Here is a 23,818-nt window from a genome sequence, read left to right on the forward strand (position 1 = left end):
ATAGGACAAGAAGTTTAGTTTATAAGATCATTAATGAATAATAATAGGAGAGTGGGTGACAGGACAGAACCCTGAGGAACACTACTGTTAATAGATTTAGGAGAAGAACAGTGACCGTCTACCACAGCAGCAATAGAACGGTCAGAAAGGAAACTTGAGATGAAGTTACAGAGAGAAGGATAGAAATCGTAGGAGGGTAGTTTTGAAATCAAAGCTTTGTGCCAGACTCCATCAAAGGCTTTTGATATATCCAAGGCAACAGCAAAAGTTTCACCAAAATCTCTAAAAGAGGATGACCAAGACTCAGTAAGGAAAGCCAGAAGATCACCAGTAGAGCGGCCTTGACGGAACCCATACTGGCGACCAGAAAGAAGATTGTGAAGTGATAGATGTTTAAGAATCTTCCTGTTGAGGATAGATTAAAAAACTTTAGAAAAGCAGGAAATTAAAGCAATAGGACGGTAGTTTGAGGGATTAGAGCGGTCACCCTTTTTAGGAACAGGTTGAATGTAGGCAAACTTCCAGGAAGATGGAAAGGTAGATGTTGACAGACAGAGCTGAAAGAGTTTGACTAGGCAAGGTGCAAGCACGGAGGCACAGTTTCGGAAAACAATAGGAGGGACCCCATCAGGTCCATAAGCCTTCCGAGGGTTTAGGCCAGCGAGGGCATGGAAAACATCATTGCGAAGAATTTTAATAGGTGGCATGAAGTAGTCAGAGGGTGGAGGAGAGGGAAGAACAAGCCCAGAGTTTTTAGCAAAGGTTTGAGCAAAGAGTTCAGCTTTAGAAATAGATGTGATAGCAGTGATTCCATCTGGTTGAAATAGAGGAGGAAAAGAAGAAGAAGCAAAGTTATTGGAGATATTTTTGGCTAGATGCCAGAAATCACGAGGGGAGTTTGGTCTTGAAAGGTTTTGACATTTTCTGTTAATGAAGGAGTTTTTGGCAAATTGGAGAACAGACTTGGCGGGTCTCTGACACGGAAGCAGTCATTCCAAGGAAAATCAGCAAAATACCTCCTCAGGTCCCCCCAACTAGCAGAGGCAAAACGCCAGAGGCATCTTCGCTTAGGGGGATCCTGAGGAGGGATTGGAGTGATAGGACAAGATAAAGATATGAGATTGTGATCGGAGGAGCCCCACGGAGAAGAAAGGGTGACAGCATAAGCAGAAGGATTAGAGGTCAGGAAAACGTCAAGAATGTTGGGTGTATCTCCAAGACGGTCAGGAATACGAGTAGGGTGTTGCACCAATTGCTCTAGGTCATGGAGGATAGCAAAGTTGTAGGCTAGTTCACCAGGATGGTCAGTGAAGGGAGAGGAAAGCCAAAACTGGTGGTGAACATTGAAGTCTCCAAGAATGGAGATCTCTGCAAAAGGGAAGAGGGTCAGAATGTGCTCCACTTTGGAAGTTAAGTAGTCAAAGAATTTCTTATAGTCAGAGGAGTTAGGAGAGACGTATACAGCACAGATAAATTTAGTATGAGAGTGACTCTGTAGTCGTAGCCAGATGGTGGAAAACTCGGAAGATTCAAGAGCGTGGGCACGAGAGCAGGTTAAGTCATTGCGCACATAAACGCAGCATCCAGCTTTGGATCGAAAATGAGGATAGAAAAAGTAGGAGGGAACAGAAAAGGGGCTACTGTCAGTTGCCTCAAACAACTGAGTTTCAGTGAGGAAAAGAAGATGAGGTTTAGAAGAGGAGAGGTGGTGTTCTACAGATTGAAAATTAGATCTTAGACCGCGAATGTTGCAGAAGTTAATGAAGAAAAAGTTGAGGGGGGTGTCAAGACACTTAGGGTCGTCGACAGAAAGGCAGTCCGACCTGGGGACATTTATGGTCCCCTCCCCAGATGGGGACTCCGAGGCTGGTGTAGGAGTCGCCATAATGATTTTAAAATTTTTGGGTGAAGGGTGTGTGTGTTATTAGGTGCTTGTAGTTTTGTGAGGAGGAAGAGAGTTGTCTTCAGAGGGCAGGCTGTGACTGCCCCCTTGTGTTGTGAGACACAAAGGGAAACGTTCAGTGAGGTCACAGCTGGGTTTAATGATAAGTTCACAGCACCTCCTGAACAGTGCTTTAGACCCTACTGGGAGTAAGGGCTACCCGTGCTAGGAAGATGGTCAATGAGAGATCAGACTAAATGGTTACTGCTCTTGGGCTGCCAGTACGGGTCAACGGTGCCACTAACAATGGGGCCACCTTTTGAGATCGTCCTGTGATGGATGGTTAGGTGTCTGTGGTGGGATGCGTTGTGGGGGGAGATTGGGGCTAGATTGGGCTTCGGCCCCTGTTCCGCCCTACTTCCCTACTTAGAGGGAAAGGGCTACCCATACCAGCAGGATCGTCAGTGAGAAATCAGACTAAATGGTTACTGGTGTTAAGCTACCAGTATGGGTCAACGGTGCCGCTCACAAAGGGGCCACATTTTGAGGTCGTCCTGTGTTAGATGGTTAGGTGCCTGTGATGGGACGCGGTGTGGGGGGAGGTTTTAGCTCTGTCATGGACAAACTTTCAAATGAAGGGCAACTTTTTAAAACGAGTGACCTCTATGGGTATGAGGTACGCCGTTCGCGGCTGCCAGCGCTCGTCTCCATCATACTCCCGGTAGGCGGTTTCCCTTCTCCCTGGGTCGATTTCACTTTTGTAATATCCTTATGAGTAAATATAAAAATTTCTCTGGTCCTTGAGGGGCGGTCGACAAGGCTCTTTAAGACGATGTTCAGCAATGGTTCATACTCCTTCTGTTGTTGCTTTCTGTGGTGGAACACCCATTGGGTCAGCTGTTGAATTTGTCTTGACACTTATGATCTTTAATGTCTATGCTTCCAAGTAATACCGTGTTATCCATTCAGTTTTCAATCTTTTTGGAACGGCTCTTTAAATCCGTTTCAAGTACGACGGCTATTGTCTTTCTAATTGATGTGAAATATACATCTGACATTATGGCAAAGCTGCTATTGACGCAATAAATTCACTGGATCTTGGAGATAACAGTTTAATTGCTGAGATCATTCACTCAAGCAGTGTGGTTGAAAGCGAGAATGATTGCAGCGCTACTGGTGCTATGAGTTCGGTCATGGGAGGAAGAACTGTCTAAATCGTTTCCGGTCTGGTCACTGCTCAGCCCTTGATTCCCTGAATGCGAATCGGAACCCTATTGCTTCTGCTGCAGGGAGGCTCACCCACTACGTTCTCAAAAAAAGCAAGAGGTACCGTCTTGAGCAGGACATTCTTTACCTAGCTAATTCTCAGTTCATTAGTCTTGGTAGTGCCAGGTGAAAACCTCTTTTTAGAGGAAAGTATGGTGGGCAAAGACATTCGCCTCTTCCCTCCACTCTAGTTCGACCACTTCTAATGCAGGTAATATGGCACCTCTAATACAGGCACTTTCCCACCTTTCTCAGTCCATTTGTGTCCTCCCGTTCTTATGAGAGTGTCACTCCTTTGGATACTGTCTTCAACAAATTCTCTGTTTTGGAAAATTTCACAGAAAAGCCCTACACAACATCTGCAAAGTCCTTCATTGCATTTTCACCAACTACTTCATAGACTTCTCGTACAAGAGTTCATATTGTGGATGTCAACATCCCATGGATACTTAACACCGAACAAACCCCAAGGTTTTTAAACCTCCACAAATATAAACACATGTACAAACAAGTCTCCTAAGCTTCTTCCTCAGTCCCACCAGAAACGTTCCCAAGGGGACTTCTGAATCCTCAACGGGTGGCCACCCCTGAAAGATCCCTTTGGGAGCGTCAGATGACTCTGATTAATCAAAGTGATTCATCCACATCCGAAATGGAAATATAGGATTTTTCTGCCCCTCTTCCTAATAGGTCCTCCCCGATACTAGTTACTCAGTCTCCGGTTTCTGTGCTTGCAAACAATGTAGGCTCAAATAAGCCTTGCTACCAAAGTAATGGATCTAGTCAGGTTACCAAAAGGAAGTTTAGCTCTGGGGCATCCATGAAAGCCCATTTAAAATAACATTATTCAAGATTCTGCAGTGGAATTGTTGTGGTTTGCATGCTTCCTATGAAGAATTCTGATTATTAATCTCTAGGTTTTCTCCTGCTTGTATTTTCTCCCCCCTTAGTGGGAACCGCCTTGTTGTGGTGGAGGGGGGGTTTGCATCTCCCTATGAGTGATGCTAGAGGGGCTTCGGCCCCTGCTCCTCCCTATTTAGGGGAAGAGAGCTACCTATACTAACGAGGTTGCAAGTGAGGGACCAGCCTAAATGGTTCCCAGAAATAGACTGCCAGCACAGTTCAGTGGTGCCGCTCACCAGAGGGGCAACCTTTTGAGGTTGGCCTGTGTTGGATGGTTGGGTGCCTGGGCTGGGATGCGTTGTGGGGGGGAGGTCAAACTTTCGAATCATGAGGGGACACTTTTTAAAACGAGTGGCCCCTATGGGGACGAGGTACCCCATTCACAGTGGCCAACACTTTCCCCCATCACAGTCCTGGTAGATTTCTCTTAGCCCCTTGAGTCATTTTATTTCTTTTAATATCAGTATGGGTAAATATAAAAACTCATCTGGTCTTTAAGGGGCGGTCGACCAGGCCCTCGAGATGTCACCCTGTGGTCGTAATGGTGATGTGCAGGCAGGAACTCGCACTCTCCCTGTTGTTGCTTCCCGTGGTGGAAGACCCCTTGGGTCAACAACTTTTGTCTCGACACTTTTATGATCATCAATATCTATGCCTCAATGTCATACCCTGGTACTCATTTAGTTTTCAAGGCTTTTGATACTGTTTTCCGTATCCGTCTGGAATACGACGGTGATTGTTCATCCAATCGGTGCTAAGGGAAATCCACTTGTCACTAAAGATGCTCTTGAGGCAATAAATTATCTGTATTTTTGGAGAGAACAACTTAACAGCTGAGGTCATTCGATCAAGCAATGTAGTTGACAATAAAGAAGTAATGTCTTTGATAATGTTGAGGAACGTGCTTCCAACTAACACCTTTCTGGGTTGTAGCATACTATAGGGAAGGTCGAGAAAACTTCTTCTTTTTCACGCTGCCAAGTATCTAGAAAGTGAGATTGGAGTCCTCCCTACAAATAATATAAAAAAAAAAAAGAAAAATGGCTAAAAATTTAACACAGGCAATGATGCTCCTCCATCTGCTTTGCCCTTCTGATGGGATCTTCGAATCCATCAAGCCACACCGAACATTTAGTTACTGCGAAGCAGGCATTTACATTTACCTGTACGAATTCTCAGAAGATAACATCCTTCAGTTATGTCCTGATAATGTTCACCGAGTGGCCAAACTTAAAGGAAATAGTAATATGATCATGCTCACTTTTTATAGTTGTTTTCTCCCTGACCGTGTTAAGATTGATCCTCTTTCCTTTCCAGTAAAGGCATTCGTTGACCGTCCTCTACAATGCTATTGGTGTTATGAATAGAGAAGAGAGAACAGAAGAAGAAGAGAAGAAGAACAGTGACGGTCTATCACAGCAGCAATAAAACGGTCAGAAAGGAAACTTGAGATGGAGTTACAGAAAGAAGGATAGAAGCCGCAGGGTAGTTTAGAAAACAAAGCTTTGTGGCAGACTCTATCAAAAGCTTTTGATAGAGTCTGATCCAAGGCAACAGCAAAAGTTTCACCAAAATCTTTAAAAGAGGATGAGCAAGACTCCGTAAGTACAGAGAGAAGATCACCGGTAGAGCGGCATTCACGGAACCCATACTGGTGATCAGATAGAAGGTTGTGAGGTGATAGATGTTTAAGAATCTTCCTGTTGAGGATTGATTCAAAACCTTTAGATAGGCAGGCAATTGAAGCAATAGGACGGTAGTTTGAGGCATTAGAACGGTCACCCTTCTTACGAACAGGTCCAATAGGACCTTTCCTTCCAATAAGAAGGAAAGATAGATGTTGACAGACAGAGTTGAAAAAGTTTGACCAGGCAAAGTGCAAGCACAGAGGCACAGTTTCGGAGAAGAATAGGAAGAACCCCATCAGTTCCGTAAACCTTCCGAGAGTTTAGGCCAGCGAAGGCATGGAAAACATCATTGCCAAGAATTTTAAATAGGTACCATGAAGTAGTCAAGGGGTGGAGGAGAGGGAGGAACAAGCACTGAATCGTCCATGGTATAGTTATTAGCAAAGGTCTGACCGAAGAGTTCAGCTTTAGAGATAGATGTGATAGCAGTGGTTCCATCTGGTTGAAATAAAGGAGGGAAAGAAGAAAGAAAGTTATTGGAGATATTTTTGGCTAGATGCCAGGCGTCATGAGAGGAGTTAGATTTATATAAAAAGTACGAAAGTGTGGTGATGGAAGGCTTAAGTACCTTTTGTGGGCCATCTCTCTATCATGTATAGCACGAGAACAAGCTGTGTTAAACCAAGGTTTGGAAGGCTTAGCTTGAGAAAAGAATGAGGAATATATGCCTACATGCAAGACACTATCACCTCTTTTTTGCGCTCTGCACACAAAGACGGGTCTCTCACGCGGAAGCAGTGGTCATCCCAAGGAAAATCAGCATAGTACCTCCTTAGGTCCCCCCAACTAGCAGAGGCAAAACGCCAGAGGCACCTTCACTTAGGGGGATCCTGAGGAGGGACTGGAGCGATACGACAAGTTACAGATATGAGATTGTAATCGGAGGAGCCCAAAGGAGAAGAAAGGGTGACAGCGTAAGCAGAAGGATTAGAGGTTAGGAAAAGGTCAAGAATGTTGGGCGTATCTCCAAGATGGTGAGGAATATTATTAGGGTGTTGCACAAATTGCTCTAGGTCTTGGAGAATAGCAAAGCTGAAGGCTGGTTCACCAGGATGGTCAGTGAAGGGAGAGGAAAGCCAAAGCTGGTGGTGAACATTGAAGTCTCCAAGAATGGAAATCTCTGCAAAAGGGATGAGGGTCAGAATGTGCTCCACTTTGGAAGTTAAGTAGTCAAAGAATTTCTTATAGTCAGAGGAGTTAGGTGAGAGGTATACAGCACAGATAAATTTAGTTTAAGAGTGACTCTTTAGTCGTAGCCAGATGGTGGAAAATTCAGAAGATTCAAGAGCGTGGGCACGAGAGCAGGTTAAGACTTTGCGCACATAAACGCAACATCCAGCTTTCGATTGAAAATGAGGAGAGAGAAAGTATAAGGGAACAGAAAAGGGGCTACTGTCAATTGCCTCAGACACCTGATTTTCAGTGAGGAAAAGAAGATGAGGTTTAGAAGAGGAGAGGTGGTGTTCTACAGATTGAAAATTATATCTTAGACCGCGAATGTTGCAGAAGTTAATGAAATAAAGTTGAGGGGAGTGTCAAGACACTTAGCGTCGTTATCAGAAGAGCAGTCAGACCTGGGGACATTTGTGGTCCTCTCCCCAGATGGGGGGACCCCGAGGCTGGTGTAGGAGTCGCTATGGTGATTCTGAATTTTTAAGTGAAGGGTGAGTGTGTTTTTAGGTGCTTGTAGTTTTGTGTCGAGGAAGTGAGTTGTCTTTAGAGGGCAGGCTGTGACTGCCCCCTTGTGTTGTGAGACAAAGGGAATCGTTCAGTGAGGTCACAGCTGGGTTTAATGATAAGTTCACAGCACCTCCTGATCAAGTGCTTTAGACCTCATTGGGTGTAATTATCGTTTCAGCAGGTACCTACTGTCTCCTCCCTGGCCAACTCACTATTTATTTTTACAACAATTTTTATCTTATCGTTTTTTTTTTTTTTTTTTTTTATTGGTACGGGTTGGTGGCGATCTGTCAGGAGTTCGCCGACTTGAAGATGGTGTGCCGTAAGGAAGTATACTTAGTGTCACTGTAGTTCGCTGTAGTTACAAAAAGTGTCAATAGCGTACTTCTGGAAGGAGTTCGTGGTAGCTCATAAGTCGATGACTTGTCCATCTCCTTTGCTGCAGTGCGGATGTCTTTGATTGAGAGGAAATTGCAGTGAGGAATTAATGGGATTTCTCATCAGCCTACAACTCGGGGATTTCGTTTCTCAGCTTCGAAGACTGTGGCCATACTTTTTCATGGTGTTGACCCTGTACCAGATCTATATCTATATGATGGAAGAATGTGTTGTGTGAAGGGAACTCGTTTCCTGGGACTTGTATTTGACAGACGCCTGACTTCGATACCTGACCTTCGTTATATCAAGGCAGCATGTATGAAGGTGCTGTCATTTTAAATCAAATTACGTAACTAAAATATTAGTATACCAACTCTCATTTTTACCTTTTTTTTCATGGCTCTTACCATTTCGTTTTTTGTTTTTTGTTTTGTAGTGGTCTTTTAACATCTTTTTTAATATCGAAATTTTAAAGACTGAAATCTTTGTCGCTTTTAAAGATTTGTAGTGGCGCCATATGACCGCGATGTTGCGGCGCAATAAATTAAGTCAATCAATCAAAATACATTTTCTACCCAGTAGCTCTTTCAGTTTTTTTGTACTTGTAAGTATAATTGATAACTGATGACTCTGTCGAAGAACAGTCCTGATGAAAAATAAGTACGTAAATAAATAAATAAATAAATTAATTAATTAATTAAATAATTGAAGAAGACAAACCTACAATAACTAATACACCATGGCACTCATAACATATACCCATATAAGTATTAAAAAGAAAAAAAAAACTTACAAGAGTTGCAATAAGCTGTGGATCATCCTCTTCCTTTCGATTTTGGAGAATAGTCTCTATTATAACGTTCACATCCTCGCAAAGGTCAGGGCAGCCTCCCTTTCGGTTGTGAAGGATTTCCAACACAATGGGAACAATATTGTTCTCGTCCATGGCTAAGAACCTGTGAAAACATATTGCAATACGTATCTTGTTTATCTATTTCATCTTAATGATATTCTTTACTTTAGTAATGTTAATAAATCTACCAATAAATTGTTGTCCTGAGAAATTACCTACCGAATTGAACATAACGCCATAATGGTGCTGGTCAGGCCTCTATTAGATTATGCTGTGCACTTTTGGTTTTCATGTTACAGGAAAAATAAAAGATACCTCATATGAGTAGTTTTCCTTACGAAAGGAGATTGAAACTTAAATTTACATTCCTCAGAGAAACGGTGGTTAACACCTGATATCACATAATGCTACAGGAACGATATAGGTTTGTTTAACTGAGTTAGTAGAAAGGAGAATGACGAAAAAAATACAAGGGATGGCCAATTTTCCTTGCGAAAGGAGATTGAAACTTTTCAATTTACATTCCTCCTTAATTAATTTATTCCTCCTTGGTTAATTCCTCCTTGGTCCTCCTCAGAGAGCTTAAAAAAAAAAAGATTAGATACATTTATGGATGGGGATGATAAGTGGAACTAATAAGCATGTTTCATACAGGAACTGCCACGTGTAGGCCTGATTACTTATTGCAGCTTCCCTTATTTTCTTACATAAATCACCTCAGGAAAACGTACATAGCTTCCTGAATTCAATCTGCAGATATATGTCATTTTCAACCACTACAATATATAATCATACATGATTCTGACACAAAATACTTAAACATTCTCGACAATGAATTTTCGTTCAGTTAGATTGATGATGGAGCAAGTAAGTAATGAGGGAATACATATTGAGCAAGCAACTGTTAGTGTTTAAAATGTGGATCTACAAGGAAAGTGACTTTTATTTTATTGTGTAGAAATCCAGAACACCAGTGTCAAATGAATTACACTATGTAACAAGATTTTTTGTCTTTGACAAACAAGTGTTATTTTCCAACTCTTTTCATTGCAAAAACAATACAAAAATATCCATTACTACTGCTTAACTTTGATTTTGTGGCTTTCAGAATGATTTTTTTTTTTTTGCTCAAAAATAGCAAAATTTCACTATTTTCACTATTTTTGGACAGAAAAAAAATTTCAAATGATACAAACATTTATTCTAAATCTTTTAAAATTATTTTTTAGGATTAAAAATGATTTTATTTTCTTGATTTGCATGAACACAACAAACAAATCACTTTCACGTATGATATGGACCTTCAAGGACATTCTACAACCCATCTCACCACTTCACTAAATCTTCAACCAGTTCCATATAGTCATCAGCCTTGTTGATGCCAAGAAAGCTCTGCAATACAGCAATGAAACACTGCCAAGCTTTTTTCTCCTTTTCTGTGAGTTTGTGTGGAAATTTTGAGTACTCCATAATTTCCCTTACTTGTGGTTCATTGAAGATACCAGCTTTCACCTTTGCCTCTGAAAGCTTAGGAAAGAAGTCTCGAAGACAACTGAAGGCAGGAGACTCCTTGTCAAGAGCTTTAACAAACTGTTTCATGAGACCCAGTTTAATGTGTAGTGGAGGAAACAAAACCTTTTTGGAGGATTCACCAATGGCTCATGTTTGATATTGTGTTCTCTCACTATAGTGTTAGTCCTTGGAAGCCAGTGCTTTTCTGGTAATGTGGTGCTCTCTCTCTACTGCCCCAAAGGCAAAGAAAACAGGGATTTTTGGTAAAATCTCCTTGTAGTCACATCAAGAAGGCCATTTTGAAGTCTCCAATAACTTCCCAGCAATACTTGTTGTAGTTCAAAGTTCTCAGTAGAAGTTTTATACTGCTGTAGTCCTCCTTAAGATGCACAGAATGAGCAGGAGGTAGAGATGGATACTTGTTTCCATTATGCAGAAGTACAGTTTTCAGGCTTTTGGAGTAGCCGTCAATGAAGTTTCCATTCAACTGCATTGCAAGCAATTCCAATAACATCAAACAAGCCTGATACATCATTGCAGTAGCATAGCCTGTCCTTCTATGCAAAGAAGCTTGAGAAATGTTTGTGACATTTTCTTTGGTTGGTCACTTGCACACTGTCATCAAATAAATCCCATTCCTTCAGCCTTGAAATCAAAAGCTCACCATTTAACTTTGTCTAACCGAGATCTCTGATGAGGTTATTGAGGTCTCTTTTGTTTGGTTAGTAAGGATTCCTCCTAACTATAACTGTGTCTGTGATGTCACAGCCTTCCTCTCTGTTTAGCTCATCTTCTGACTTGCTGCTTTCTTCTGATAGTTGACTTCTTTCTGGAGGAGCTGGTACAGGAATATCAGCACTGTATGGTACTGGTGCAATGGAAGATGGGATGTCTGAATAGAAAGAAAACATCAAGTTCATTTTTTTTTTCCAGATCGGCATTTGGAGGGATCCACCATACAGAAAAAAAAAAAAAAAACAGTCAGTTGAGTGATCACACCATATTCTAGGAATAGCAAATTTCAAGGCTCTGTTTTCTCCTCTATACCATCCTGTAAAAGAACAACAGTATAAATTTTTGTTAAACTTCTTTTGTTTTTATTCTTAATACTTAATTGAGTTTTACTCTTGAAAAACTAATAGCTATTTTACCGTTTAGTGTTCTCTTACAATGCTCACAAGCAAATTAAGGTGCCCAGGTCTTGCTTTGGTACCTAACTGGCACAGCAAAATATTTTCCAGATGCAGTCACAGAGAACTTCTTTGCTCTTGTCTTGATTAATTGACCACACATGTAGCAGAATGCATCTGTAGAATAATTGCAGCTTCTTGATGCCATTTCACCTCTTGTGATTTGTCTTCTTAGGCAGCCAAAACAGTACTTTTATACTGTCGAACAGTACTCTAGAATATTCTTAGTCTTTCCTGAATGTGTTCCATAATGTTCTCAATCTTTCTAGAATATTCTTGAACCTACTTTAGAATATTCTGAATCATTCTTGAAAATTCTTATATATTCTAGAAAGTTCTTAATACTTCCACATATTTCTACTGTATTCTAGAAAGTTCTAGAATATTCGTGAAATGTCTACATTGAATAGAATGTTCTAAAATGTTCTACAAACAAAACAAACAAAAACAAACAAAAGCAAAATGTCTGGTAGAACATTCTGGAAGATTTGAGATTTCTGAAATGTAAATATGAAAATCTATTGCTAGATCTGGTCAGTTCTTATTAAAATAAAAAATCTTTGGAGCAATTTATATTCTTTCTTTCATTGTTTTAATTTATTTACAACATTTCAAAAGCAATTAGATAAGCAATTGAGATTTTGGAAAGGTCTTTACCTAGCATGGAAACCAATAGCAACCCACACTATAAGGCAAAAATGTAAATTCATTGTTCTAACCACAAAAGCAAACTTTTAGGATCAAAATAGCATTTTTTTTCTATTTTCATTAAATGGAAATAACTAGAAAATTATGGTTTGGGGCCAAGGACAAGACAAAAGTGAAATGTTATAACTGTTATTTATAATGAGGAGCATGAAAGCTAATATATCAAGATTTCGTTAGGCTTGTCTATGCATATATTCATGAGCATCATAAATTCTTTGGCGACTGATAGAAGGAGCAACATTACAAGATCTAACTGTATAACAACATGCCTAAAAGAAAGTCAGAAAAAATATCTGGGAAGTACTCTGCTCCTCCCCCACCTATTTTATCCCCAGGATAGTTGCCGACCTTTTTGCTGAGCACCTTGCAGGTCTCTTTAGAAAGGATTCAACTACACCTATGCCACTTCATTGTCGGCATCTGGAGTCTGCTGGCGTCAATTTTGCCTCCCCCTGATGGAGAGTCTTATAATGTCCCATTTTCTTGGTCAGAGTTGTGCATGGTCTTTGTCCCAGTGCCATGATTCATCCCCGAGTCACTATGACATCCCATATTCCTTTTTGAGTCACATGTCCACCTTTATAACTTTATTTGGAATACTGGTTTGGCTGTAATTATTCCCATTCCAAAGTCTGGAAAAAAATATCATCAGCTAATAACCAATTTATTGCCTCATCTTTTTTTTTTTTTAACTTCTTGTATTTCTAAGTTGCTGGAAAATATAGTGAATATCTGGCTTATGTGGTTTCTAGAGAGAGGCAAATACTTGTCTCCTCTTCAGTATGGTTTCTGGAAAATCTGACGGTTTATTATTTCACGAATCTTCCATTTGTTAGGCATTTGCTAATAAGTAACACCATGTCTGTCTTTTTTTTATTTAGAGAAAACTTACAACACAGCCTGGCGTCATGGCATTCTACTTATTCTTTTCGAGTTTCGTCTCTGAGGCCGACTCCCTATTTTTTACAGCAGTTTTTATCTCGTCGGTTTTTACGGGTACGGGTTGGTGGCTATCTGTCAGGAGTTTACCCTGTTGAAGATAGGGTGCAGTAAGGAAGTATACATAGTGTCACACTTTTCGCTGTAGCTATAAATTGTGTCTATGGTGTACTTTCGGGAGAAATTTGTAGTAGTTTATATATGGATGACTTGTCGATTTCCTTTTTTTGCGGTGCGTTTGCCTTTGATTGAGATGAAATTGTAGTTAGCGGTTAATGGGATTTCTCATTGGGCGGCAACTCGGAGATTTCGTTTCTCAGCTTCGAAGACTGTGGCCATACATTTTTGCCGCCTTCGTGGTGTTTACTCTGACCCAGATCTATATCTATATAATCGAAGAATCTCTTGTGTGGAGGAAACTCGTTTCCTGGGACTTGAATTTGACAGACACCTGATTTCGGTACATCACTTTCGTTATATTAAGGAAGCAAGTATGAAGGCACTGTCACTCCTTAGGGTTTTAGCTCATACCTCTTGGGGAGCTGCTAGGCAAACCCTCCTTCTCATGCACCGAAATCTTATTGTTTCAAAGTTGTAGTATGGATGTGAAGTTTATTCCTCTGCTATTGAATTTCGGCTTCGTGTGTTGGACTCGGTGCACCATATCGGTCAAGTGGTACATTTCGGCCATCCCCAATCTCTAGCTTACTGATGAATGCTGGTGTCATTCCCTGGACTTGCTTCGCCAGTCTATATTACTGAGATTCTCGTATCGTGTTCAAGGTCTTCCCGACTCTCATCCTTGTGTGGCCGTCTCCCGTGATTCACGTTCCCGTTTATATATGTCTCACCCAAACTTGCCTAAACATTTTGGTATTAGGGTTGCATCTGCTGAGGCGACATTAAATTACACACTGTTTCTGTAAGTCCTGTAGATATCCTAGAGTTGGTTACTGGCAATTCCCAGATATTTCTTTCTGCAGCCCTGTTATTCCTAATAAGAACTTACTACCGGATTATGAATCCCGTGCATTATTCTTGGAATACTATTCCACATTTTCCGACTCTATCCCTGTATTTACGGACGGTTCGAAATCCAAAGATGGAGTCGGATTTGGTGTTAACTTTTCTTCATGCTGTAAAGGCGGTAGCCTCCCCGGTGTTGCCTCCGTTTTTATGGCAAAACTGACATTATTTTAGCTTTAAGAATTGTTTTTACTCTTTCCACCTCATCCTCTACAATTATCGATTCGCGCAGTGTTCTTTCCGCTATTCAACATTTTAACCCTTCTTTTCACCATCTTGTTTTATCGATTCTTGAGTGGCTATACATTTTACAGCGTTGAAGCTATCATGTCGAATTTTGCTAGGTCCCTGCACATGGGACCCAGCACAGGGGAATGAGAAGGCCGATAGGCTGGTTAAAGAGGTGGCAACTCGAGTTGCTCATTCCAACCCCATTCCACTTCATGACTTGTACTCCAGTCAGTATAAGGGTGGCAGTTCTTGCCAGGTGGCAGGGCAAGTGAGACGATTTGGTTGCCACCACTAAGATGGGTGAGATAACTTATGTAACTTTCCGTCCATGGGCGTATGTCCATGTGCACGAGTGCCGCTCAAAGACTGCACTGGCCCGTCTCCGGACGGGTCACACGTTTCACTCATTGTTACCTCATGTCCCTCGGAACCCAACCATTTGCGACACTTTCTAGTAGAGTGTCCCAGTCTGGTGGAGCTGCGGGAGCGACGATATCATTTCCGTTGCCGCGATGATAATGGAATTTTCCAGATGTCACTGATAATTGGAGAGAGGGCTCTCTCCCCGGGATATGAGGTCTTTAATTTTGTGGAAAAGGCTGATCTTCTAAACAAACTATAGATTACCTTTTTAACTGTTCTTATTTTATATATTTAATCAGTAATATAGTATTGGGCAGAACTTTATCTTTGCACTGGGAGAAAATGGGGGCAAATGAGGAAGACGTAACGAACAACGCCAGGTCTTGGGGCCTCGGTCAGTGGGGTCAGTTTCTTGGGAATGTAACGAACAACGCCTGGTATCTGGGTCAGTGAGCTCAAAGTCTTGGGCACGTAACGAACAGCGCCAGATATCTCGGTCAGTGGAGTCAGTGTCTTGGGTACGGAACGAGCAACGTCAGACACAGTGGTCTGGATCAATGGGGTCAGTACCCTCTCACTTTAAATTAAATTAAGTAACTAAAACGTTACTATACCAGCCCTCTCATTTTTATCTCTTAAGTTTTTTTTTCACTTTCTTTTTTTTTTTTACTTTGTAATTTTACAGTGGTCTTTTAACATTTTTACCATTCCTATTATTTAGTTTTTAATACCAGTATGTTAAAAGCTGCAGTCTTTGTCGCTTTTAAAGGTTTGTAGCGGTGCCATATGAATGCACGATGTTGCGGCGCCATACATTAAATCAATCAATCACAAAATTGTTTTGTAGTGCTCCTGTCAATTGTTTCATCTACTATGACAGAGAAAAGTCTTTAGCGTAAAATTCCAAATAGTTCAGCAGCCAAATCCTTTCCAAATTATTCTCTAATTATATCTGAGGCCCTCTGCTTTCCAGGTTTTACTTTCTGCAAAAACTTCACATTAGAAAACAAAGTTTTAAATAGGTCTAGTAAAGGTTCACATAATGAGATGGGCTCTGATAAAAAAAAAAAAAATAGAAAAAATAAAAATAAAAAATACACTTGAAGTTCAATTTTGTGTGCAGATTTTTTTTCAGCTGGGTCATTTGCAATCACATAACTGACAACAGACTTTTGTTTTCGAAATTTGGAGACTAACCTGTTTGTGCTTATGTCCGATAACACTGTGTATCACGATTTTTGTCTTTGGCAAGCAAGTGTCATTTTCCAACTATTTTCATTGCAAAACAAGAGAAAATGTCCGGTCAAACTTTCCTTTTGTGGTTTTTAGAATGATATTTTTTTTTTTTTTTTTGCGTGAATACAACAAATCACGTATGAGGCCCTAGATGTAGTCTACCCATCGTGTTTTCATTGAAGGATCCCTGATATCTCTGTTCAAAGTTCACTATATTTTGGTGGAAGCGATCCCATGCTCCCATATTGTCCTTGAAGTTGTCTTTCTCTGCTAATGTGTTGCTGTCTCTACTGTCACAAAGGCAATGAGAACAGGAATTCTTGGTAAAACCTCCTTGCAGTCGCATCAAGAAAGCCACCATCTTGAAGTCTCCAATAACTTCCCAGCCATACCTGTTGTAGTTCAATGTTTCCAGTAAAACCTTTACACTGCTGTAGTCCTTAAGATGCACAAAATGAGCAAGAGGCAGAAATGGCTGTCAATGAAGAGTCTCCATTCATCTGCATTGCAAACAATTCCAGCAACATCAAACGAGCGTGTTACATCATTTAACTTTGTCAAACCAAAAATCTCTGATGAGGTCATTGAGGTCTCTTTGGTTTGGGTAGTAAGGATTCCTCCTAACTACAACTGTATATGTGATGTCAGTCTTCCTCTCTGTTTAGCTCATCTTCTGACTTGCTGCTTTCTTCTGATTGTTAACTTCTTTCTGAAGGACCTGGTACAAGAAGATCAGCACTATCTGGTACTGTTGCAATGGAAGATGGAATGTCTGGATAGAAAACATCAGGTGTATTTTTTCCAGATCGGCGTTTGGAAGGATCCTCCATGCATGATCGTGGCACAAAGCTTTGATTTCCAAACTACCCTCCTATGGCTTCTCTCCTTCTCTCTGTAACTTCATCTCAAGTTTCCTTTCTGACCGTTCTATTGCTGCTGTGGTAGACGGTCACTGTTCTTCTCCTAAATCTAATAACAGTGGTGTTCCTCAGGGTTCTGTCCTGTCACCCACTCTCTTCTTATTATTCATTAATGATCTTCTAAACCAAACTTCTTGTCCTATCCACTCCTATGCTGATGATACCACCCTGCACTTTTCCACGTCTTTTCATAGACGTCCAACCCTTCAGGAGGTAAACATTTCACGCAGGGAAGCCAAAAAACGCTTGACTTCTGATCTTTCCCGCTCTTCTACACTGAACATCCTTGGTCTGTCCTTTACTTATAATCTGAACTGGAAAATTCACATCTCATCTCTAGCTAAAACAGCTTCTATGAAGTTAGGTGTTCTGAGACGTCTCCGCCAGTTTTTCTCACCCCCCCAGCAGCTAACTCTGTACAAGGAAGGGCCTTATCCGTCCATGTATGGAGTATGCTTCACATGTCTGGAGGGGTTCCACTTATACTGCTCTTCTAGACAGGGTGGAATCAAAAGCTTTTCGTCTCATCAACTCCTCTCCTCTAACTGACTGTCTTCAGCCTCTGTCTTACCGCCGCAATGTTGCATCTCTAGCTGTCTTCTACCGCTATTTTCATGCTAACTGCTCTTCTGATCTTGCTAGCTGCATGCTTTCCCTCCTCCCGCGGTGTCGCTGCACAAGACTTTCTTCTTTCTCTCACCCCTATTCTGTCCACCTCTCTAACGTAAGAGTTAACCAGTACTCTCAATCATTCATCCCTTTCTCTGGTAAACTCTGGAACTCCCTGCCTGCTTCTGTATTTCCTCCTTCCTATGACTTGAATTCCTTCAAGAGGGAGGTTTCAAGACACTTATTCATCAATTTTTGACCACTGCTTTGACCCTTTTATGGGACTGGCATTTCAGTGGGCATTTTTTTTATTAGATTTGTGTTGCCCTTGGCCAGTGTCCTTCCTACATAAAAAAAAAAAAAAAAAGCGGTCAGTTGAGTGATCAGTAGGTTCACGCCACATTCTAGGAATAGCAAATTTCATGGCTCTGTTTTCCCTTATATACCATCCTGTAAAAGAACAACAGTATGTGTTTCTGTTAAACTTATTTCATTTTCATTCTTAATTCTTAATTGGTTTTTACTTTTGAAAAACTAACAGCTATTTTACCTTCAAGTGTTTTCTTACAATGCTCACAAGCAAATTGAGGTGCCCAGGTCTTATCTTGGTCCCAACTGGCATAGCAAAACATGCTTTGTAAGCTTCACACATTTTTCTAGGTGCTGTCACAGAGAGCATCTTTGTTCTTGTCTTGAGAAATTTACCACACATGTAGCAGAATGCATCTGGGGAGTGATTGCAGCCTCTTGATGTCATTTCACCTTTTGTGATGTGTCTTCTCAGGAAGCCAAAGCAGAAATGATTGGTGGTCTGCAAGCCCCTATTTTCATATTGTTAAGCAGTACTCTAAAATATTCTTAGTCTTTCTAGAATGTGTTGCAAAATGTTCTCAATCTTTCTAGAATGTTTTTGAACCTACTTTCTGAATCATTACAAAATTCTTGTAGATTCTATAAAATTCTTAATACTTCTACATATTTCTACTGTATTCTCGAGAGTTTTAGAATATTCTGTAAATGTTTACATTGAATAGAATGTTCTAAAATGTTCTAGAACTTCCAAAAGTGTCTGGTAGAACATTCTTGAAGATCTGAAATTTCTGAAATGTAAGCAAATTCTTCTAATTATGATAAATTTATTGCTAGATTTGGTCAGTTGAAGAATGATCTTATTAAATTTAGAAATGTTTAGAATATATATATATATATATATATATATATATATATATATATATATATATATATATATATATATATATATATATATATATATATATATATATATATATATATATATATATATATTTTTTACGTATTTAAAATATTTCAAAAGCAATCAGATAAGCAAATGGGATTTTGCAAAGCCTTTACCTGACATGAAAACCAATACTAACCCATACTATAATGAAATAAGGCAAAAAAAAAAAAAAAATGTAAATTAATTTTTCTCACCATAAAAGCAAAGTTTTTTTTTTATCAAAATAACTTTTTTTTCTATTTTGTTTACATGAAAATAACTGAAGAATTACAGTTTGGGAACAAGGACAAGACAAAAGTGAAATTTTGTTACATAGTGTAATTTCTGACTTTGCACATGTAATATCCAAGTTGCAAGTTTTCCAGAATGTATACTCTTTTTTCCTGGTTAACCACACAGAGAACAGAGCTTCATTTGTCTAGATTTCACGCCATTTTTGTCTATACTTATTTACCTTTTTACAAGCTGACTTTTTTTTCCTAGGAAGTGTGTGTCATCTTGCACTTTTGAGCTTGCAAGTGTTTCTGGCTCACCACAACCAGAAGAGCTTGTGTCGTCATGCATTCTGTAATTACAAAAAGTAGTATTAGTAGTTGTTGTAGTCAGGGTTGGGGTCAGTTATGAGTTGAATGGGAATTGAATTGGAATTGATGCTAATATATATATATATATATATATATATATATATATATATATATATATATATATATATATATATATATATATATATATATATATATATATATATATATATATATATAAACATTCATTGGAAATGATGCCAATGAATTTCGCACTCGAGTTAATCACATTTGGGTCTCAGTTAATCTCAGGGGTAAGGACCGCCGGAGTGCGATAGTGGGTCTCGCCTTTGAAGAACCGCCTTCATGAGCAAGGTTGTTTCTTTTGCCAGGTAAGTATTTATACCGTAATATGCGGTCGTTATATTACTTACAACAATAGCAAATATTACAATAAATTTTAATGTAAAATGTAGTTTACTCATTTATTGGCACAAAAAAAAAAAAATACTTATAATGTAGATTACTGCATATTGTAGAGTTTGGCAACCACACTCATATGGCTATTATTGTTCTCACATGTATGAGTAGGGCTGTCAGACTTAAGAAACTATTATCTTTATCATATCGATCATATTTATGTTTTTGATAATATATTTAAGAATGTTTTTTTCTTCTTATATTCCCTTCAATTTTATATAAGTATAACAATATAAGTACGAGTATTTATAATTATATTAGGAGGAGGAGGCAGTAGACACCTACCGAAACGATAATTACTCCCAGTGAGGTCTAAAGCACTGTTCAGGGGGTGCTGTGAACTTATCATTAAACCCAGCTGTGACCTCACTGAACGTTTCCCTTTGTGTCTCACAACACAAGGGGGTAGTCACAGCCTGCCCTCTAAAGACAACTCTCTTCCTCCACACAAAACTACAAGCACCTAATAACACACACACCTTTCACTCAAAAATTTTAAAATCATGGCGACTCCTACACCAGCCTCGGAGTCCCCATCTGGGGAGGGGACCATAAATGTCCCCAGGTCGGACTGCCTTTCCGTCGACGACCCTAAGTGTCTTGACACCCCCCTCAACTTTTTCTTCATTAACTTCTGCAACATTCGCGGTCTAAGATCTAATTTTCAATCTGTAGAACACCACCTCTCCTCTTCTAAACCTCATCTTCTTTTCCTCACTGAAACTCAGGTGTCTGAGGCAACTGACAGTAGCCCCTTTTCTGTTCCCTCCTACTTTCTCTATCCTCATTTTCGATCCAAAGCTGGATGCTGCGTTTATGTGCGCAATGACTTAACCTGCTCTCGTGCCCACGCTCTTGAATCTTCCAAGTTTTCTACCATCTGGCTACGACTACAGAGTCATTCTCATACTAAATTTATCTGTGCTGTATACCTCTCTCCTAACTCCTCTGACTATAAGAAATTCTTTGACTACTTAACTTCCAAAGTGGAGCACATTCTGACCCTCTTCCCTTTTGCAGAGATCTCCATTCTTGGAGACTTCAATGTTCACCACCAGCTTTGGCTTTCCTCTCCCTTCACTGACCATCCTGGTGAACTAGCCTACAACTTTGCTATCCTCCATGACCTAGAGCAATTGGTGCAACACCCTACTCGTATTCCTGACCGTCTTGGAGATACGCCCAACATTCTTGACCTTTTCCTAACCTCTAATCCTTCTGCTTATGCTGTCACCCTTTCTTCTCCGTTGGGCTCCTCCGATCACAATCTCAAATCTTTATCTTGTCCTATCACTCCAATCCCTCCTCAGGATCCCCCTAAGCGAAGGTGCCTCTGGCGTTTTGCCTCTGCTAGTTGGGGGGACCCGAGGAGGTATTTTGCTGATTTTCCTTGGAATGACTACTGCTTCCGCGTCAGAGACCCGTCTTTGTGTGCTGAGCGCATAACAGAGGTGATAGTGTCTGGCATGGAGGCGTACATTCCTCACTCTTTTTCTCGTCCTAAACCTTCTAAACCTTGGTTTAACACAGCTTGTTCTCGTGCTATACATGATAGAGAGGTGGCCCACAAAAGGTACTTAAGCCTTCCATCACCAGAATCTCATGCACTTTATATTTCTGCCCGGAACCATGCCAAGTCTGTTCTCCAACTAGCCAAAAACTCCTTCATTAACAGAAAATGTCAAAACCTTTCAAGATCTAACTCCCCTCGTGATTTCTGGCATCTAGCCAAAAATATCTCCAATAACTTTGCTTCTTCTTCTTTCCCTCCTCTACTTCAACCAGATGGCACCACTGCTATCACATCTATTTCTAAAGCTGAACTCTTTGCTCAAACCTTTGCTAAAAACTCTACCTTGGACGATTCTGGGCTTGTTCCTCCCTCTCCTCCACCCTCTGACTACTTCATGCCACGTATTAAAATTCTTCGTAATGATGTTTTCCATGCCCTCGCTGGTCTAAACCCTCGGAAGGCTTATGGACCTGATGGGGTCCCTCCTATTGTTCTCCGAAACTGTGCCTCCGTGCTTGCACCTTGCCTAGTCAAACTCTTTCAGCTCTGTCTGTCAACATCTACCTTTCCTTCTTGCTGGAAGTTTGCCTACATTCAACCTGTTCCTAAAAAGGGTGACCGCTCTAATCCCTCAAACTACCGTCCTATTGCTTTAATTTCCTGCTTATCTAAAGTTTTTGAATCTATCCTCAACAGGAAGATTCTTAAACATCTATCACTTCACAACCTTCTATCTGTTCGCCAGTATGGGTTCCGTCAAGGCCGCTCTACTGGTGATCTTCTGGCTTTCCTTACTGAGTCTTGGTCATCCTCTTTTAGAGACTTTGGTGAAACTTTTGCTGTTGCCTTGGAGATATCAAAAGCCTTTGGTAGAGTCTGGCACAAAGCTTTGATTTCCAAACTACCCTCCTGCGGTTTCTATCCTTCTCTCTGTAACTTCATCTCAAGTTTCCTTTCTGACCGTTCTATTGCTGCTTTGGTAGATGGTCACTGTTCTTCTCCTAAATCTATTAACAGTGGTGTACCTCAGGGTTCTGTCCTGTCACCCACTCTCTTCTTATTATTCATTAATGATCTTCTAAACCAAACTTCTTATCCTATCCACTCCTATGCTGATGCTACCACCCTGCACTTTTCCACGTCTTTTCATAGACGTCCAGCCCTTCAGGAGGTAAACATATCACGCAGGGAAGCCACAGAACGCCTGACTTCTGATCTTTCTAAAATTTCTGATTGGGGCAGAGCAAACTTGGTATTGTTCAATGCCTCAAAAACTCAATTCCTCCATCTATCAACACACAATCTTCCAGACACAATCTTCCAGACAACTATCCCCTCTTCTTCAATGACACTCAACTGTCCCCGTCTTCTACACTGAACATCCTCGGTCTGTCCTTTACTTATAATCTGAACTGGAAACTTCACATCTCCTCTCTAGCTAAAACAGCTTTTATGAAGTTAGGTGTTCTGAGACGTTTCCGCCAGTTTTTCTCACCCCCCCAGCTGCTAACTCTGTACAAGGGCCTTATCCGTCCATGTATGGAGTATGCTTCACATGTCTGGGGGGGTTCCACTCATACTGCTCTTGTAGACAGGGTGGAATCAAAAGCTTTTCGTCTCATCAACTCCTCTCCTCTAACTAACTGTCTTCAGCCCCTCTCTCACCGCCGCAATGTTGCATATCTAGCTGTCTTCTACCGCTATTTTCATGCCAACTGCTCTTCTGATCTTGCTAACTGCATGCCTCCCCTCCTTCCGCGGCCTCGCTGCACAAGACTTTCTTCTTTCTCTCACCCCTATTCTGTCCACCTCTCTAACGCAAGAGTTAACCAGTATTCTCAATCATTCATCCCTTTCTCTGGTAAACTCTGGAACTCCCTGCCTTCTTCTGTATTTCCACCTTCCTATGACTTGAATTCCTTCAAGAGGGAGGTTTCAAGACACTTATCCACCAATTTTTGACCACTGCTTTGACCCTTTTATGGGACTGGCATTTCAGTGGGCATTTTTTTTTTATTAGATTTTTGCTGCCCTTGGCCAGTATCCTTCCTACATAAAAAAAAAAAAAAGATTATATCATGTTCAAGACTGAAAAAAACAACAACAACATTGCAGGTGATAAACTAAGCAGAATGAGGGCCTGCAAATTTGTTTCCTGTTAACATTCATAGATTCCCCAAAAGTGATAGTCGCTTCTGTAGGCTGCTTCCTCACACAGAAAGATGGATTCCTGTTAATAATATTGAGATTAACTGGGTTGAGTAAAATTTAAGTTAACCCACTCGCATGGTATATAAATCAGAACTTCATAAAGAGTTGGAATTGAAAACTTATGAATTGAATTGGAATTTAAAATTTTTTTTTTATCTAATCAAACTGAAATGGATTAATTCACATTTTACACTGCATTCGAATTGAATTTATAAAAAAAAATAATAATAATAATAAAAATAATAGTAATAATAATTGGCCTCAACACTGGTTGTAGTAAAAGTAACTCATACATGGGGGTGAAAATATTGATTCAAATAAATGTAGGCATATTCGGACCTTGGTTCACTTGGACTTTGGCTCATTTGGACCGGATTCATCCTGGAAGGTGTTCGTGACCTCGTGTCATCTTGCACTTTTGAACTTGTAGGTGTTACTTGCTCATCATAAC

General features: G+C 40.3%; 1 protein-coding gene across 4 annotated transcripts in view; it reads right to left on the bottom strand.

Moving 5' to 3' along the window:
- LOC135090826 (serine/threonine-protein phosphatase 6 regulatory ankyrin repeat subunit C-like) overlaps positions 1 to 23,818 on the bottom strand; it is a 203,516-nt gene that overhangs the window by 158,612 nt on the left and 21,086 nt on the right. For 2 of the 4 annotated variants that reach the window (XM_063987910.1, XM_063987911.1), the window contains exons 2-4: positions 23,707 to 23,818; positions 19,097 to 19,207; positions 8,591 to 8,753 (exon numbers count right to left, since the gene is read on the bottom strand). The exon at positions 23,707 to 23,818 is cut by the window's right edge and continues 17 nt beyond it. In XM_063987910.1, the coding sequence (XP_063843980.1) occupies positions 8,591 to 8,753; positions 19,097 to 19,207; positions 23,707 to 23,818 (386 nt within the window). The remainder of the gene's footprint in view (positions 1 to 8,590; positions 8,754 to 19,096; positions 19,208 to 23,706) is intronic. The other 2 variants (XM_063987912.1, XM_063987914.1) reach the window with 2 other exon arrangements.

This window comes from Scylla paramamosain, chromosome 36, assembly GCF_035594125.1.
Source record: "Scylla paramamosain isolate STU-SP2022 chromosome 36, ASM3559412v1, whole genome shotgun sequence".
Lineage (NCBI taxonomy): Eukaryota > Metazoa > Arthropoda > Malacostraca > Decapoda > Portunidae > Scylla > Scylla paramamosain.